Below are 16,106 nucleotides of genomic sequence, written 5' to 3' on the forward strand. Positions count from 1 at the left end.
TGTAACCGGGATGTCAATGTCCTTTTATTTTGAAAGTAAACAACTTGTAATACTCTGGACTAAACAGTAGAGGGTGGCCTATGCAAAGCATGTGACTTTAAACTGATCAAGCCACAAAAATAATATTGCTGGGTAAGTAACGTCTGCCATGAATGCTGTAGGTGATATCTGATTGCAAAGAAGTAGCTTGAAAGATAATGTAATGCAAACGTAGAAAGATGTTGCTCTGCCTTCTACTTCTATTGTTTCAAATATTTTTCTTTTGCTTTCAGACAACAAGATGACAATTTCAATCGTGTTCTTCAGAATGGGAAAAAATTAGATAATGTCCACGGAAGAGAAATTTCTCAGTTGACCGGTTTTGAATTAAACTTTGAGGAAAGGCTAGTTCTAGCAGAGAAAGGCTTTGGACTGAAAGATGTCACTGACAGTTCTGAAAGGCTGGACCAGATCAACATGAACATTAACAATTTAATGAGTGCTGATGGCTTGCACCCAAATGCAATGCAAATGGCAAAGATGAGTGGTAGGAATGTGGTTGCAGAAGATGGATTTTTAACTAATAATACCAGAGAAGATGCTGAGCACTTAATGCCTGGAAATAATTATGCCAACGCCTACCCTGTGAGTAAAGTTAATGGGCATTCTGAGGGAGTCACAGGAAATGCTAGGAGTGTTGATCCAGGGAGTGCCGAAACATCCAATGAGGATTCCTCTGTCGACATGTGCATCTCAAAGAGCACTGATGATCTGTCCCCAGAGGTGGGTGGTCCTGTTTCAACAGTTGTGAAATCTCATAGCATCACTAATATGGACACTGGGGCAATGAGAGTTTACGATATAGCTAGTGACAGTGGACTTAATCATTCTAATTCAACAGGGAAAGTTGCGCCTGTTGGTGTAGATGGACAGCATATTGTGCGCAGCAAGTCTGCAACCCTTCTCTATGACCAGCCTTTGCAAGTGTTTCCTGTGTCTTCCTCCTCTTCCGACTTAATATCATGTAGCAGAAAAACAGTGTTCAAATTTGATTCCAACCATAACCCTGAAGGAGCCAATATAATACGAGGTCTAGTAGGTGCACCTATGACAAACATACCTCAGTATAATATTCAGTACAGTAGTAGTGCTGGAGCCAAGGATTCTTTGTGGCCACAGAAACAAGGAACACCCATAGAACAACAAGGCAGTTTACCGCCTCAATGCCTTCTCAGGTCGGACAGCACAGAGAGCCCTTCTTATGCAAAACATTCTGCAAACATGAACTTCTCCAACCATAACAATGTGCGATCGACAGCTGCCTATGGCATTCAGCAAAGAATGGGTCCCAGGCACATAGAAATGTGGGCTGTTCCACCAAATGATCGCCTTATTCATGGAACACGCAATACTCTACAAAGACAGAGCAGCGTATCTTCGTCCGCTTCTATAAGCATGGCCGACACAGGACCCCAAAGGCGAGCCCAGATGCCCGAAGGAGATTATATGACATACAGAGAATTGCAAAGAATGGGGAGAGCACAGCCGACAATGCCTGGCCCACAGAGACCAATGTCTGCAAGGACCTATAGTGTTGATGGTCCAAATGTACCCAGACCACAGAGCGCTCGACCCACTGTCAGCGATATTCCTGAAAGAACTATGTCTGTTAGTGATTTTAACTACTCACGGACTAGTCCATCTAAAAAGCAAAATGCCCGGGTAAATTCTGAGCATTCACTGCTAGACGCTCAAGGAAAAAACAAAGTCCCTCATGATTGGAGGGAACAGGTACTGCGACACATAGAGGCAAAAAAGCTAGAAAAGGTAAAAAAAAATGATTTGTTTACTCTTGCGTCTTCCATTTATGTGTGCACTTTGGTTTTATTTTGGGCAATTAATGTTTTTCCATAAATGGATTTTAGGAATAAAATCTACGTTCTTTGGCAGCCAAGGACACTGGTGGTTCTACAGTTCTATTCCTACAGTGAATGTAATATTTTGTAGCTTGTTTTACAATGTCAATCTAAGTACTTCATGTGCATTCATTGATAAATGTGATGCCTTTCTGTTATTAGTATATATTCTTTTTCTTGTTTCTGAATGATGTGCTGACAAATTACTCTGGGATTATATGATTGGAAACGTTAGTGATTTCTTACTAAGCACTAAACCACAGTTGCCAGCTAGCACCGTGCAATATGTGCCCTTTATCAATTTCTGGCTCATTAGCCCACATCACTTTGCAAGTATGTTTTTGTGTTGTATTATCCTACAAGTTCCAGCATGTAAAGTGTTGTTGGCGAACAAGCCAGGACTGTACATAGGTAACTGATGACATTTGGGTAGTTCTAGAATTTGATGAAATGGGATAAAAGGTGTTTCTGTCCATTGCTTTTTCAAAATAACTTTCAATGCACTTCTCTTGTGCCCAGCTTGTGTACTACAGCATAGAAGGCATTGATTAGCATTCTAGTTAATACACTTCGGTGAGCAGATAATGGCTTCTCATTGTTGAAATTGCCACACAATGAGGCAAACATATAGGCTTAGGAAAATGGGTAGTAGGTAGGTGTCCTAATACAACACTGAAGTTGGCCTTTACTTATCCATCCTATTCAATGCCATCGAAATGCCAACATGCCCACTAATTCTGTGCCAAAACCATGCTCATTGGAAGGGTCTCCTTTTCTTTGTTTTGACCCATATCATTGAGTGTCTTTGGGTATGTCCCTGCACACTCCACGGTCAAACAAGATCCATAGTTTGTTTACCAGCATTGCAGCTCAACTCCACCACAAAGCCTACCGTAGCTCCCCTTGATTTCTTCTCTATGCCATTGAATCTGTCCTCTTTAGAAGGTCCACACCCTGAACGTCATATTGCAAGCTGTTGGCCGCTATGTTGTGTCAGATTGAACCACTATGTAGTTGCCAGATTCACATTCTTCAGGGTTCTGCGGAGCTGCTAGCCCTCCAAATGCCCGGGCCACAGTCATGCAACAGCCTAAACTATTCTGCTGCCATACTCCACTCTGAGGGAAAGGGGAAGTAGATGAAATAACAAACTCAGCCTCCACTGGTTTTTAACATCTGGAACTAGAAGACACAAGGGGGAAATAACCTGTTAAATTTCAGACTATTTTAAAACTGAACCTCTCTTTCCTCCAAATCACATTCCCCTGATAACTGAGCGGTTCATTTGTTGCATTTTGTGCTCTAATACTTCCTTTGAAAGTTATTATGTTGCATTCCGTGGTAGTCTTTTTCTTGTCAGGAAATTTCGGTTTTGTTTTTTAGAATAAGCAGCTATTCATTCCTAAAATTAATTTTATTTTCTTGGACTAAGCACTTCATGCCTATAGACTGCACCTACCTATCTAACTAATCCTAAACTATCTAAATCTGTCTTTTGACTAATTAGGCAAGTTATTTTGTCCCACTGAAAAGTTTAAAACTAGACTGCGAATCTCCCAGGAACTTGTCTCACCTTAATTCAGTTTTCAGATGTGGAAAAGTCTCTGGCAGAGCGGTTTGAGGACAGTAATGAAACTATATTGTCATCCCTCTTCTTATGAGTATTTCTAGTTTACGTGTGAAATCTGTCCTGGGACAGTCTTTAAAACTTTTCTTTTCGAGTGTGACCCTAAGCCTCGATGTACCCGTTTTGCCTGTTTCTGGGAAGTAGTATACCTTAGAGTGGAACAATGCTCAACTTTGGGTGGGATGGCTGTGGGTAAAACGGCTATTCAGACTTTGACTTAGAACTATTCCTGCTGGGTACGTTTCTGGCAAAGTCTGTTTCCTCTTTTCTAAACGCCTTCTGAACTGGATTAACTGTTCAGCCATGCAGGCTTGAAGCTGAGGCGCTTAACTGAAGTTCTCTGGAGCTGCCGATTCAGCTGCTCCTTGACTGGAAGTGTCTCCGTTTAGCACCCTCTCTTGTGCTCAGAACCGTGGGACACCACATCTGCAGTGCAGCAAAATGTGGCCTTTCCACTGGTGGAAAAACATTGAGAGGTGGTAGTAAAACAGAGCAAGGTTTTTTTAAAAAACTTTCCTCAAACTCCTTCCAATGTAGTAGCATGTGCAAGCTTGCATGCACAGAAAGTTTCCTGCAGGTGAAAGTGTGTCAAAAATTAAACTAAAAAAACGGAATCCTAACAGAATCGAAACACACATTCTCATCCACACGTAATACAGTGAAGAACCATAATGTGGGCACTTGCAGTAGTGCCCGAGAAGCAGGTCACTGATTTGTATGTTTGTAGGGGCTGTTGAATGATGGCAGGGGTTCACATGTTTTATTTTAATACAAGTAGCATGGGTTAATGTCTTATACCAGTGCAAAGACTTTGATGGTTTTTCAGTCAGTGAAAAACCTTAATTTAGTAAGTATTATCTTATTGTTTGCTTTCTATAATAAGTACACCTGTATACTCAGTTCCCGCCTTTTTATCAGTTTGGGCAAAATGTTGCCATACCCACCTTGCCGAAGTGTTACTTTGTAGACGTATTTATGGATTGGTGTAAGGATATAAAGTAGTTTGGCTAGCTTTTTCCTTCCTTCAAAGTTGTGCCTGACCCTTACAAGAAAGCGTCTGACACACCCTGATCGCATGAATGTTCACCGTCTCGGCCGTATGATGGGAAGAAAGTGCCCCCTGCAAAGTGATCTCTCCCTCTCGCCATCCTCTACTTGTGGTCCAGCAAGTAATACTAAGCAGCAATAATTATTTATCTTTTTTTAATCCTGCAATGACTAAGAGGACAATGAGCACTGTGTGCCCGATGTGCCTGCTCCTAAGCCCCTGGCTGAGCTGCTGGGGATGGTGTCATGCCGCCTGCTTCACAGACCTGTGTTCAACATGGATGGCACTGCTGGGACCCATCCAAAACAAGAGTTGGGGTGTGGTGAATTGGGTGAGAGCGCTGTGTTGCTTGCACAGGCGATTGTGTTGGTTCTCTGGTAGGTTGCTGTTGCTCGGCATTCAAGCTCAGATTCCCCACAGTACTTCAAATGTGTTTCTGATTTAGTTAATGCTGAATGTGATGGTGAATCCATTGGTTCACGTCTGTAAAGGCAGGTTTAAAAGTATACATTTTTCATATTTATTGTGGGTTTTCCCCTTGTATCAAGAGATGGGGTAATTAGCATTTTGTGAGAAAAAAAATTGCTCTTGATTAACTTCTCTTAAAAGTAATACATTTAGTGATTTGTGTACCATAAACCACAGCTAAAAACCATGAATTTAAAAAATATGTACATTGTAATATATAGTACATTTGATGTACATACACCCTTCTCGGTACTTTAAAACTAACACACGAACAACACAACATAGAACCAAACTCATTTGTATCCCATTCAAATCCTACGCATATCAAATCTTTCCGTTTTACTGAAAATTATTCTGTCCATTCAATTCCTTAATTATGCAGAATATGTATTTACTTCTATATGCATTCCAGACAAAATTGATTTACATGTTTCTACCTATATTTCACTTGAAGTTTTTTTTTTTGCACAGCATTTGGGTCTTCTTCAGGATCATATTATACATAACACCATTTCTTATTGACGTTCGGTATTGATGATACATTCGTAATGTGTCTGCTAAGGCAATTTTCATATACCATTTAAACCTTATTCAGTTGTCTCCCCACAAACTGAAGTGTTTTATTTAGTTCTTTTGCCACATATCCACAGATTGAGCTGTTAACATCCTACAACGTAATTCACAACTCAAATTAGTTTTAATTATTTTGTCTTAAATATAGTTTAATATAAAAAATAAAATAAAATTAAATGTAGTTTAACATTATTTACACTGCTTATGGTCGTGCCAACTTTCTCAAGACAATTTGTTTTTAGCTTCTCCATATTTTAAATTTTGTTGGCATTATGTACTTTTGAAGGTATTAATAGATTACCTAATCATTTTAATTTGTTTATTAAATGCTCGCCTTAATGAGTCCTTTAGTGGCTGCTCGTGTAAGTTCTAGCAATCAAGGTCAGCTATACACCTATGTCCCTTTCCCTATCCTCCATCCTGTATGGGCTTTCCCCGGTATAGGGACGGGTTCAGAACCTTTTAGCAACAAAATATTGAGCTTCCATTTTAAAAGTAGCATATTGCGGGGGCACGGCCCCAGTTGTGACCATGCCAGCTAATCCTGTCTTCCGACGCCTCACCTCAATCACTTTTTCCATGTGAACAGGAACGAACCGAGCAGCGATCCCTTTGTGGCAGTTTCCCTTAACTTGTTCTACTTTTTTAAACATTTTTTATCTTAACCGACATCCGGTTCCTTGCCTACCCCAGCGCATGTCTGTCGCGGGAGGGTTTACACGTTGCACTTCGTTCAACCACTCCTTCCCAGCATCTGATCCCCATGTGCTCTATCCAGAGTGCCTGGGGTTCGATCACCAGTGGGATCTGTGCGCCACTTGTACCGCCTTAATGCTGAGGACACTCAAGAATAGACATGCAAGGTGGAGAGAAATATTTTCCAGATTTGCACCTGATCACATCAGGACTTTTGTCAACAAGTCGTCCAAATCTCTGGAAAAGGTAAGTCCATTGCTCAGCAAGGCCGGGGGACTCCTTTCTGGGGAGTTCTTCCACTGGGAGGGGTCGCTCAGACTCTCATACCAGTGTCAGGCTTGAGGCTCAGAAAGCTACTGGTGTCCATGCAGAGGGATCGCAGGGTGGTCCTGGGCCTGGCACTGGGGGGGCACAAAAGCTCTTCCACCACACGCATGTGTTGGGTTCTGTGACCAGGCATATTCCTGAGAGGGGCTCTTCAAGCAACATGAGCCAGGCTACCAGTCTCTCAACTGAGGGCGTTGGCCTACAGGGCATCTTCTGAGGCCCACACAATTTGCTCATCGTCACCAGAGCCCCCACTTGAGAACTGGTACAAGGGACACTGCTCTGAACCTTGTTTTCCCTGATATTCACAAAATGACACCCAGCCACGTAGTAGGCAGTTCAAGTTTGGACTCCACTCCATGCTCCTCATCACCTTCAGAATGGGCCCCGCAGGCCGGTGGTGAACTGCCTCTCCCTCAGCGTGCAGCAGAGCTCCCAGGTATAGGGAAAACTGTGCCCGACATCAGCAAGGCTACCCATAGCACGGACACCAGTCACACCCCAGTGCCAAGACGGCCTGTGAGGACAGATTCTTGGCACTCGTGCTTATTGGGAGAAGTCATCTGTTGCCTCAGCAACCACTTCCGCAGTCACCATTGTTGCCTCTCCCACAGGATCCGCTGGGGGCACTGCTACGTCTGCCGCCACTTCCACTGCCTTCTCCTCAATCACTGCTGGTTTATACACCCCCAGTTCCTGTAGCTGCAGTGGCGCAGGACGCTGGACAGGAAGCTCGGCAATCCAACACCTTACAGGGCCAGAATCGGAGACAGGGCCCAGACAGCGACACAGAAAATGGTACTGAGGAGAACTCTGCCTCCTCCAAATCATTCATGACTGCATGGAGGGCCTAGCCGATTTCATAGGTGTACCACCACCTTAGCAGGCACACCAGGAACACAGTGTTGGCAGAAATCTTAGTTTCTCAGTGCTTCCAACAAATGGGGCATTCCCCTGCAATAAGATGTGATAATGCTAGTCCAAAATGTGTGGCAAAAACCACATTGCCATTCACAAACTAACAACCACAAACCAACAAAGCGCTTGGATGTGCGCTTCAGGCAGGTGGGAAGTGATGCAGTGATGCTTTCAACATACCGGCAGCCTCATTCATCTGTGGTAGTGGCAGCCTCTCTATATTCTAAGCCCTCCACTTTTGGCCGCAACTTCGTCTTCCACCAACACTCTCACCAAAGAGGACAAGGTGCTGGAAAGCTTCTGCAGAAAGGTGTACCTCAACGCTGGGCTTCACCTCCAATTGGCCAATGCAAACGCAATCTTATCCGCAGTCAATCAATAGTTTTGGCGGGAGATGGCCAACTTCACACAAAATCTCCCATCGGACAGGCAGACGGCCTTCGTCTGGTCTCTCTGAGGCAAAGGGGAAAGCACAGGATATGCTGGCGGTGTCAGTGGCACATATTGATACTGCGAGTGGAGGTATATGTCATGGGGTCGACATGCGCAGAACTGCTGGGATGCATTCAACCAAGTTCGCCGCAGATGTTCAAGAAAGAATTGACCTCCCTTTTGAGGGGTCAGAATTGTTCCCCACTTCCACAGATGAGGAGCTAACAAAGAAAAAGACATGTACTCAGATGGCCAAATCCTTTACAATCCTCACTAAGCCCCCCACAAAACCTTAGAATTAGAGTCAGAGCCCCTCATTCTCTGCCTCTGATTCAGATCGGATCCCCGGCATTGCTTAGGGAAATTGCACAACTCTGTACAGACCAAGCCGTTCTGTGCAATCTGTACCCACCCCAGACAGGGGCAGAGTGTTTTATTCCAGGATATTCGCTGTCCCCAAGAAGAACTAGGCTGGCTTGAGGGTAGGGCTGGATCTTTCTTTCCCCCAATCTTTTCCTCCCCCCCCTAGAGAGATGCAAGATGGTGACGCCAGCCCAGAGAGGCTCTCTGTGAGAGAGATTAGATGTTTCTTCCTGGACCTTAAGGACGCATATCCCTATTTTTCAGCCACCCAGGAAGTTCCACCGATTCACTGTGATGAGCCATCATTTCCAATACGTTGTGCTGCCTTTTGATTTAAACTTTTCTTTATTGGCACAGCGAGAGAACAGACAATCAACAGAATGTACAAGATATATATGGTAGCAGATGCATGGGTAACTACATAGTGCATGGTAAATACAAGCGGGGGTAGATATGCAGTTTAACATATATGTGAGGCTTAGTAATGGACTAGTTCACTTCACCAGGAGGAGGGGAAGACAGTAGTTTTAGGTCATCCTTGCTGTTCAGATAGGTACAAAATTCTGACCATACATTCTTGGGGCGAGAGGTCTGCAGGAGGGTATTAATGTAGTCCTCCTCAAACGTTTGAGTCCAGGTGAGGGCCCTCAGCCACATTTCAAATGAAGGGGGGAGCGGCGCTTCCAACATTCTAATATGCATTTTTTGGCAACTATGGTGGCGACATTCAGAAACATGTACACTTTTCTCAATTCGGGGCTATCCCACATGCCGAACAGTACAGCTAACGGGTCTGGAGAGATGTGGGACGCTGCAGCTTTCCAGTATGGGCCCAGTGCGTCACAGGACCAAAACATGTGTATATGATCCGCTTCTGGAAATTTACATCTAGGGCAGGAGTGAACCTGGGTCTGTGCGAACCTGTCCAATCTGTGCGGTGTGTAGTATAGTCTATTTAGGAGCTTATATTGCATACACCTATATTTGGCATTTAAAGAGGTGGTACGGATGTGTATGCACATTTTCCTCCACATTGCGACAGTGATGGGGAGTCCCAGCTCATCGCTCCATATATCACGTGCCGTATGTGGCACATCTGAAGGATTGGTCATCAGCATTTTGTACAGCGAGGACACTATACCTCTAGCCCCGGCCGAGTAGGTTAAATAGTGAATCTGCGGCGAGTCTGGGCTGTCATCGGGGTATGAGGGCCACCAGGCTCGAATCGCTGCTCTCAACCTGAAGTATTGTAGTTCCAGTGCAGTGCCGGAATGACCAGGACGCCATGTCTGCGGGGTGATGAACTTCCCTTCAGGGTATAGGTCGGTCAGGGCCCGATATCCCAAATCATACCAGTGTTTCATTAGGAGTTTATCGTGTGTGGGGCTGAGGTCTGGGAATTGCCAAATGGGCAGCCATTTGTAGTACAGTTGAGGGCCAGGTTGTGCATGTAGTATTCTTTTCCAAGCCATGCTTGTAGCCACTACGGGGCCTGCCGGGGCATCGGTATGGAATGTGTGTTGGAGTATGAGAGAGGGTGTGAACTCCCTCACTTGCTAGCTTCTCAAGCTTCACCTGTGAGGGTGGATCGGTGAGCGTGTACCAGTATGTGGCGTGTTGGGCCTGCGCGGCTGTCCAGTATTTAGCGAAGTCGGGGGCGGTGAAGCCCCCCCTTCTCATATGGAAAAGTCATATGCTGCCATTTCTTACGAACCATGCCGGAGTGCCACAGAAATTGAGCGCATGCGGAGTGCAGATTCCTGAAGTACCGCTTTCCAGGCCAGATCGGCACATTAACATTTATATTTTATATAAAATATAATTTATTTTAGAGCAATTTATTTTAGAGCAATTTAGGGACAGTTATCATTTTGATTAGAGACAGCCTGCCCGACAAGGAGAGCGGGAGATTGCGCCATTTCAACATTTGTGCCTCCGTAGTTGTCGGCCGATAGTGAATCTTTAGCGAGGGATACCTCTACCCCAAGGTATGTGATACCCTTTGGTGACCAAAGGAGGTGGAATTCGCATGTCGGCTGTGCGGTGGTCGGCGTGAGCGGAAAGATTTCAGACTTAGTATAGTTTATGGAGAAGCCCGAGAAAGAGCCAATTTTTGTTTTGTCCCCTGACACAGAGTAGCACATCGTCTGCATATAGTGAGATGATCTCCGGGGTGTCACGTAGGCGTATACCTTTACGTGTGTGTTTGTCTCTGACGCTGTCAGCCATGGGTTCGATAGCGAGCGCAAAGAGTATCGGGGAGAATGGACCGCCTTGGCGGGTACCTCTATGGAGAGCGAAGGGATCCGAGGTCCTGGTGTTGACCAGGACTCTGGCTACGGGGTCTGTGTAGAGCAGTTTGATATACGACATAATATGAGGGATCTATTTGCGATAATCTTAGCAAATATTTTCATGTCGGTGTTGATCAGAGAAAGGGGTTTATAAGAGCTGCATTCATCCAGCGGTTTGCCTGGCTTGGGTAGCACAGTTATAAGCGCTTTGCGCATGGATTGGGGTAGGGTGTTCAACCTGAGTGACTCGTTCCACACCTCCAGGAGTCTGGGTGCCAGGATGGCTACATGTTCCTGATAACACTCGGCAGTGAGGCCGTCCGGGCCTGGTGCCTTGCCCTTAGGGCAGTTCGAGATGACTGTGGTTATCTCGTCGTTATGCTTGAGCTAAAACATGGCGCTGGTGCGTGGTGTATTCTGGGAGCACTCAGAGCCATAATGGATATTTACTTCATGTCGCAGTGAAAAGCTGTACTTATTATGCTGAGAGCTGGATTTACTTTGCTGAAGAAAACATGCTTTCCAAACCTGGTATGCAGTAAAGGACATTCTGCTGGGAAAGCTGGCTTTATGTCTTGTTATGAGTTATGGGACTGTTTTCCGTGGCGCTTTTTCTTAGAGGGAAGCGCTTTGCTCCTTGAGGTTACTGTCTGTTGACCCAGCTGGCAACCAACGGTTGCCCATCAATGCGCAAGTGCATTTGCCAGAAGGTTCGAGAAATTACCACCCCTTTTTGAGGAGTGCATATATGCGGAACCCTTCAACAGTCAGACGGGACAAGTACAAAGACCTCAGTCGGAGGGGGAGCGCTTTCGTCCGGCGTACCTGTGGGCTGTTGTGCTCTCGGCCTGGCTGTTATCCGGTTCTTCCAGCTGCTTCTGGCGAGATGAGGGATTCAGTTACGCCCACAGTGATTTATTTTCTTTTGAATTCTCTGTCTTTTCTGTGATTTATTTCTGTGTTATCACTTGTTGCTTCCAAGCTTTGAATAAATAGCCGTATAAGTGCTCATTATTTTCTAAGAGTGCGTGTGGTTGTAAGCCATTGCGTCATCTACCTGCGTTTAAAGTATTGGCTCTGCAGTTGCATTGGTGATTAAGGACTGTCAGTGCACTCTGGACGAGCAATCTACTAGTCGAGGGTGAATGGAGCTTCAAGTTGGTCGCTAGTGGCGCGGGAGAGGAGTGTCATGGGTATTTGGTCTAGCAGGGCGTCCATGTCTTGTAGGCTGCATTCCTGCTGGGGGCCGTATAGGGTTGTGTAGAACGCAGTGAATGTCTCGAGGATGTCCTGGTCGGACCAGCACAGGGCGCCGCCTGCGTCTTTGGCACAGTCAATGCGAGTCCTGCCCCCCTCTGCACGGACCAGTCTGGACAGTGTTCTCCCCGGTCTGTCCCTCTCACCATATTTCCTGGCTGCTACGGGACGGGCATAGTACTGGACCTCTCTCTGGGCGTGGGTCTCGAATGCTTCCAATTCTGCTCTGATCTGTGCCAGTGTGGTCGGGGGAAGGGGCAGAGGCATACTCCTTCTCGCGTTCTTTTAGCTTCGCTTCCGATCGCTGCAGGCTATTCTTGATAACTTTGAGGACCCCGGCCTCTCTAGAGATGCACATCCCCCTGATGAAGGCCTTGAATGCCTCCCAGCGCACCCCATCAGAGGTATCCTGCCTGTTGCTGCAGTCAAAGAAGGTGTTTATCAGCGAGGATATCGGCTTTAAAAACTATGTCTTGGATGGCCTCTGACTTGAATCTCCAGGAGGAGCGGGGAGGGTGGTCCTGTCCTACTATTATGTGAAGTGTTACCGGTGAGTGTGCGCGGCAATATATTAATCTCCGTGGCCCTCCCCACCATGCATCCTGGAAAGGATATCATGTACCGATGAGTAAAAGGTGTACTCTCTAGCCTGTTGGTTGATAGCTCTCCATACATCTTTGAGACCCAATGTGTCCATGTGTGCCTGTAGTCTATGGGCTGCACGCGATGAGGCTCTGCGGGCGGTCCCGGATCTGTCCAGCTCGTTATCCAGAATTAAGTTCATGTCCCGCCCCATATGATAGGAATACCAATATACTTCAGAAGCGTGGTGGTTATGGCGTCAAAAAAATCTGGAGCATCAAAGTTAGGGGCATATGTGTTAACAAGGAGGCATTCCATATTGGTGAGTGAGCAGTGAAGTATTACATATCTACCCTCAGGGTCAACGTGACTGGTGCGCAATGGGAATTGGACTGATTTGTGGTTAGTACACCTCTGGACTGGGTTGAGTATTTCGTGTAGTATTGGTATTGCCCCATGTCGGGGCGAGGTATGCGCTAGGCGCCTCAGGGCATGAGTTTCTTGAAGAAAGAGAATCTTAATTCCATGCCCCTGGGCATAAGTAGTTATCCTGCGGGCTTTAGTGAAGTTGCTCAGACCACGAATATTCCATGTCATAATGTTAAGGGCCATGGTGTCGCTTTATGGGACATCCCTGCAGTAATATTCATTACCATGCCATAGTTTGCATTCGCCATTATTATAGCTATATTGAGTTGAAGTTGTGTAACTCTGCCATGTCTTTTGCTTTGAACCCAACCCCAACTGTCTCCCCCCACCCTCACTGCCCAACCCCAACATGCAGTGCAGTCCCCCCACCCTAAAACACAAGTGCCGCCAATTGAGCCGACTACCACCAGGAGGTGAAGGTCGGAGGGCTGGATCCAACGTGGATAAGCCCACATTCCCGCCCAACGGGGGCCAAACATTAGGAATAACAAAATTAAATCAAACATTGCAACTGCAGCGGGGAGCGCTAGTGCCGTTCGGCCGGCATTTTAAGCATGATGCTGGTCAGCAAGTGCTGTCCCGGGTATGTTGCTGCGGTAAACGGATCTTGCGATCGCCCTCTGGAGCCAGAGAGCGAACTCTGGCTAGTCAACATTTCAGGAGAAAGTGGGACACAAGGCTAGCTCCAGGTACCAAGAGGGGGAAAAGGCAGTGTAGGTCATCTAGGAGCCAGCCTGCGACCCCAGTGCAAGTGATAGGAGGCCATATCTGCTGAGTGGACATATTCAGGTTGCCATTGACACATCAAAAGTCAAGGATCAGTGGATATGATATGTCACCATGGGTCGTGCTGTTTCTGATTAGTTGTTGTTGGGGCGGTCGTTTCTCGGCCCATGTAGCATTATCTGTAACTCGATGAACTTCACTGCTTCGTCTGGGACAGTGAAGAAATATAGCTTGCCATTGTGATTGATTTTGTTGCGCCGGGAACTAAATGGCATAGGGGATGTTGCGCTCCCTGAGCAGCTTCTTAACGCCAAGGAATTGACGCCTCTCCTGCTGCACCGCCAGTGAAAAGTCTGTGAAGATTCTGATATTGAGGGCCTCGAATCGTAGGTCTCCCTTCTCCCGCGACAGACGCAGAATGAGGTCTCTGCCACGATAATTGAGTATCTTAGCAATAATGGGCCTGGGGATGTCGCCTGGTTTGGGACGTGGTGATAGGGCCCGATGAGCTCGCTCCACTGTAAAATATGGTGAAGGGTCAGGATTGTCCATTAGATCTTTGAGGAGTTTTTCCACTGCGTCTTCCATCCGCCCCTTAAGGGCGTTCTCGGGGAATTCCGATAATGTGCACGTGGTTTCTGCGGGAGCGAGACTCTAAATCGTCGCATTTCGCCTTGACACTTTTCATGTCGCGCGATAGGGAGGCCACAGTGTCTTGGAGCGCGTGAATTCCATCCTCATTGACCGAGATTCTATTTTCGGCCTCAGTGATCCTAGGTCCCGCCTGGTCCACTCGAGTTTTTAGCGAGGCAACATTTGCATTGATGTCATCTAGTTTTTCATGGAAGGCGAAGTTTTTGGCCATGGATTCCATTAGTGTGGTGAGATCTGGCATTGCAACCCCATGGTGAGGGCTCAGGTCGGGTTCGTCCTGTGAGGATGATGCATGGGTCGGATCAGCTCGGGGGACCGCTTTGGTGAACTTGTCCATGGTGCCCCCCTGGGCAGAACCCCTGTATCTGCTAGGCATTGCAGCCAGCGTAGGCCCGGGAGTGGTGAGGGAACGCTGGCGGGAGGGATGATGATGTGGGGGGGGGGGGTGTAGGTCTCAATGGGGTCGGAGGCCTCCCTCCAATGTCGCTGTGTCAGTTATGTGTGGAGGCCGCCGCAAAGGTGGTCAATCGTAGCTGCAAAATGGCTTCCCGTGGGTGTCTCCCTTGGACAGCTGGGGGACTGCTGCGGATTGTGAGATGCTGTCGGAGCCAAATAGTGAAAGGACACTACGAGGTGGGGGCCGCAGGCTTCAGAAGGCACACAAGCAGTATGTTAGGCCCCAGTTAGACGAGCCTGGGTGAATTTGCAGTGCAGTCCCTCTCATGGGGGAACACCAGAGTTAGTAGGTTAGGCCGCAGGAGGGGCTCCGTATGTATCAGAGAAGGCGCCGCCGGGTCAGTGGAGCAGGCGGTGCCCCCGGACACACGCGGCAATGGGTGGCAGCAGGGAGGGGGGGCAACGTGCTCACCACCCGCTCCTCACCTGAACCTCCGCGCGGGCCTCCGGGCTCCCCGATCTGGGCAGGAGCAGTCTGTGCCCGCGGGTTCGGGCCCACAGGCAGCCAGAGCGGTGGATTCTCAGGGCCGGGGGCGCGTTCCAGCACAGGCCCAAGCCGCGGCTTCGTCCCGCCACAGCTCGCCCCTCGCAGAGCCCCCCCCCACAGCCAGCGGCATCAGGCCCCCGCAGTGCACCCAGGGCTCCTCAGCGATGCTCGGACGGAGGGGGCTGGGGCCGCCTCCTCGGCCGTCTCAGCGCGGCCTCAATGAATGGAATCCTGGTGGGGAGGCTGGATGTCAGGCGAGCGCCGACCGGGCTCGCATACGGCCAGCAGCCCAAGGGAGTCATAGCTGGGTCCCTGAAGGGCGAAACGGGCCCAAACTTGCACAGTGCACGGCCTCAGGTGTAATTAGTGTCTCAGCGAAGCGATGATGCCATGTAACAGGGGAGACCGCACGTGTTGTATCGATGCCTGCGCCGCACGGAGCTGAAAGGCTAGACAGCCATCTTGGGCTGCTCCACAGCACCACCCGTTGTGCTGCCTTTTGACCCGAACTACGTGAACAAACAATGGGGCACCAGATACGCGACACTATGCTTGATAGCAGTGGAAATCTGGGAATGGGCATTGTCGCACAACATACTACTCCAAACAGTTCATCTTCCGGGGGACAGGAATTGGTAGGCAAGCTCATCAGGCTAGGCAAGAACAGCTATGAGTGGGGAACTAGTTCCTCACACTAATTTTCACTCTACGGGGGACACCACAGGTGGCCCTCTTTGCGTGAGAATGCAACGCCAAAGGTCTTCAATTTGCATTCTGGGAGGGCCATTGATTGAATTCCCAAGGAGAGGCCTTCCAGGCACCATCTTTGTGCTTGTAACGACTGGGGGGGGGGGGGGTATGTGTTCTTCTGCGC

General features: G+C 47.6%; 1 protein-coding gene across 5 annotated transcripts in view; it reads left to right on the forward strand.

Annotated features, from left to right (window-relative positions):
• Positions 1–16,106, forward strand: part of ERBIN (erbb2 interacting protein) — a 2,559,118-nt gene that overhangs the window by 2,293,376 nt on the left and 249,636 nt on the right. For all 5 annotated transcript variants that reach the window (XM_069627374.1, XM_069627371.1, XM_069627370.1 and 2 more), the window contains one exon: positions 273–1,806. In XM_069627374.1, coding sequence (XP_069483475.1) covers positions 273–1,806 — 1,534 coding nt within the window. The remainder of the gene's footprint in view (positions 1–272; positions 1,807–16,106) is intronic.

Source organism: Ambystoma mexicanum, chromosome 6p (genome assembly GCF_040938575.1).
Source record: "Ambystoma mexicanum isolate Mex_15411 chromosome 6p, UKY_AmexF1_1, whole genome shotgun sequence".
Classification (NCBI taxonomy): Eukaryota; Metazoa; Chordata; class Amphibia; order Caudata; family Ambystomatidae; genus Ambystoma; species Ambystoma mexicanum.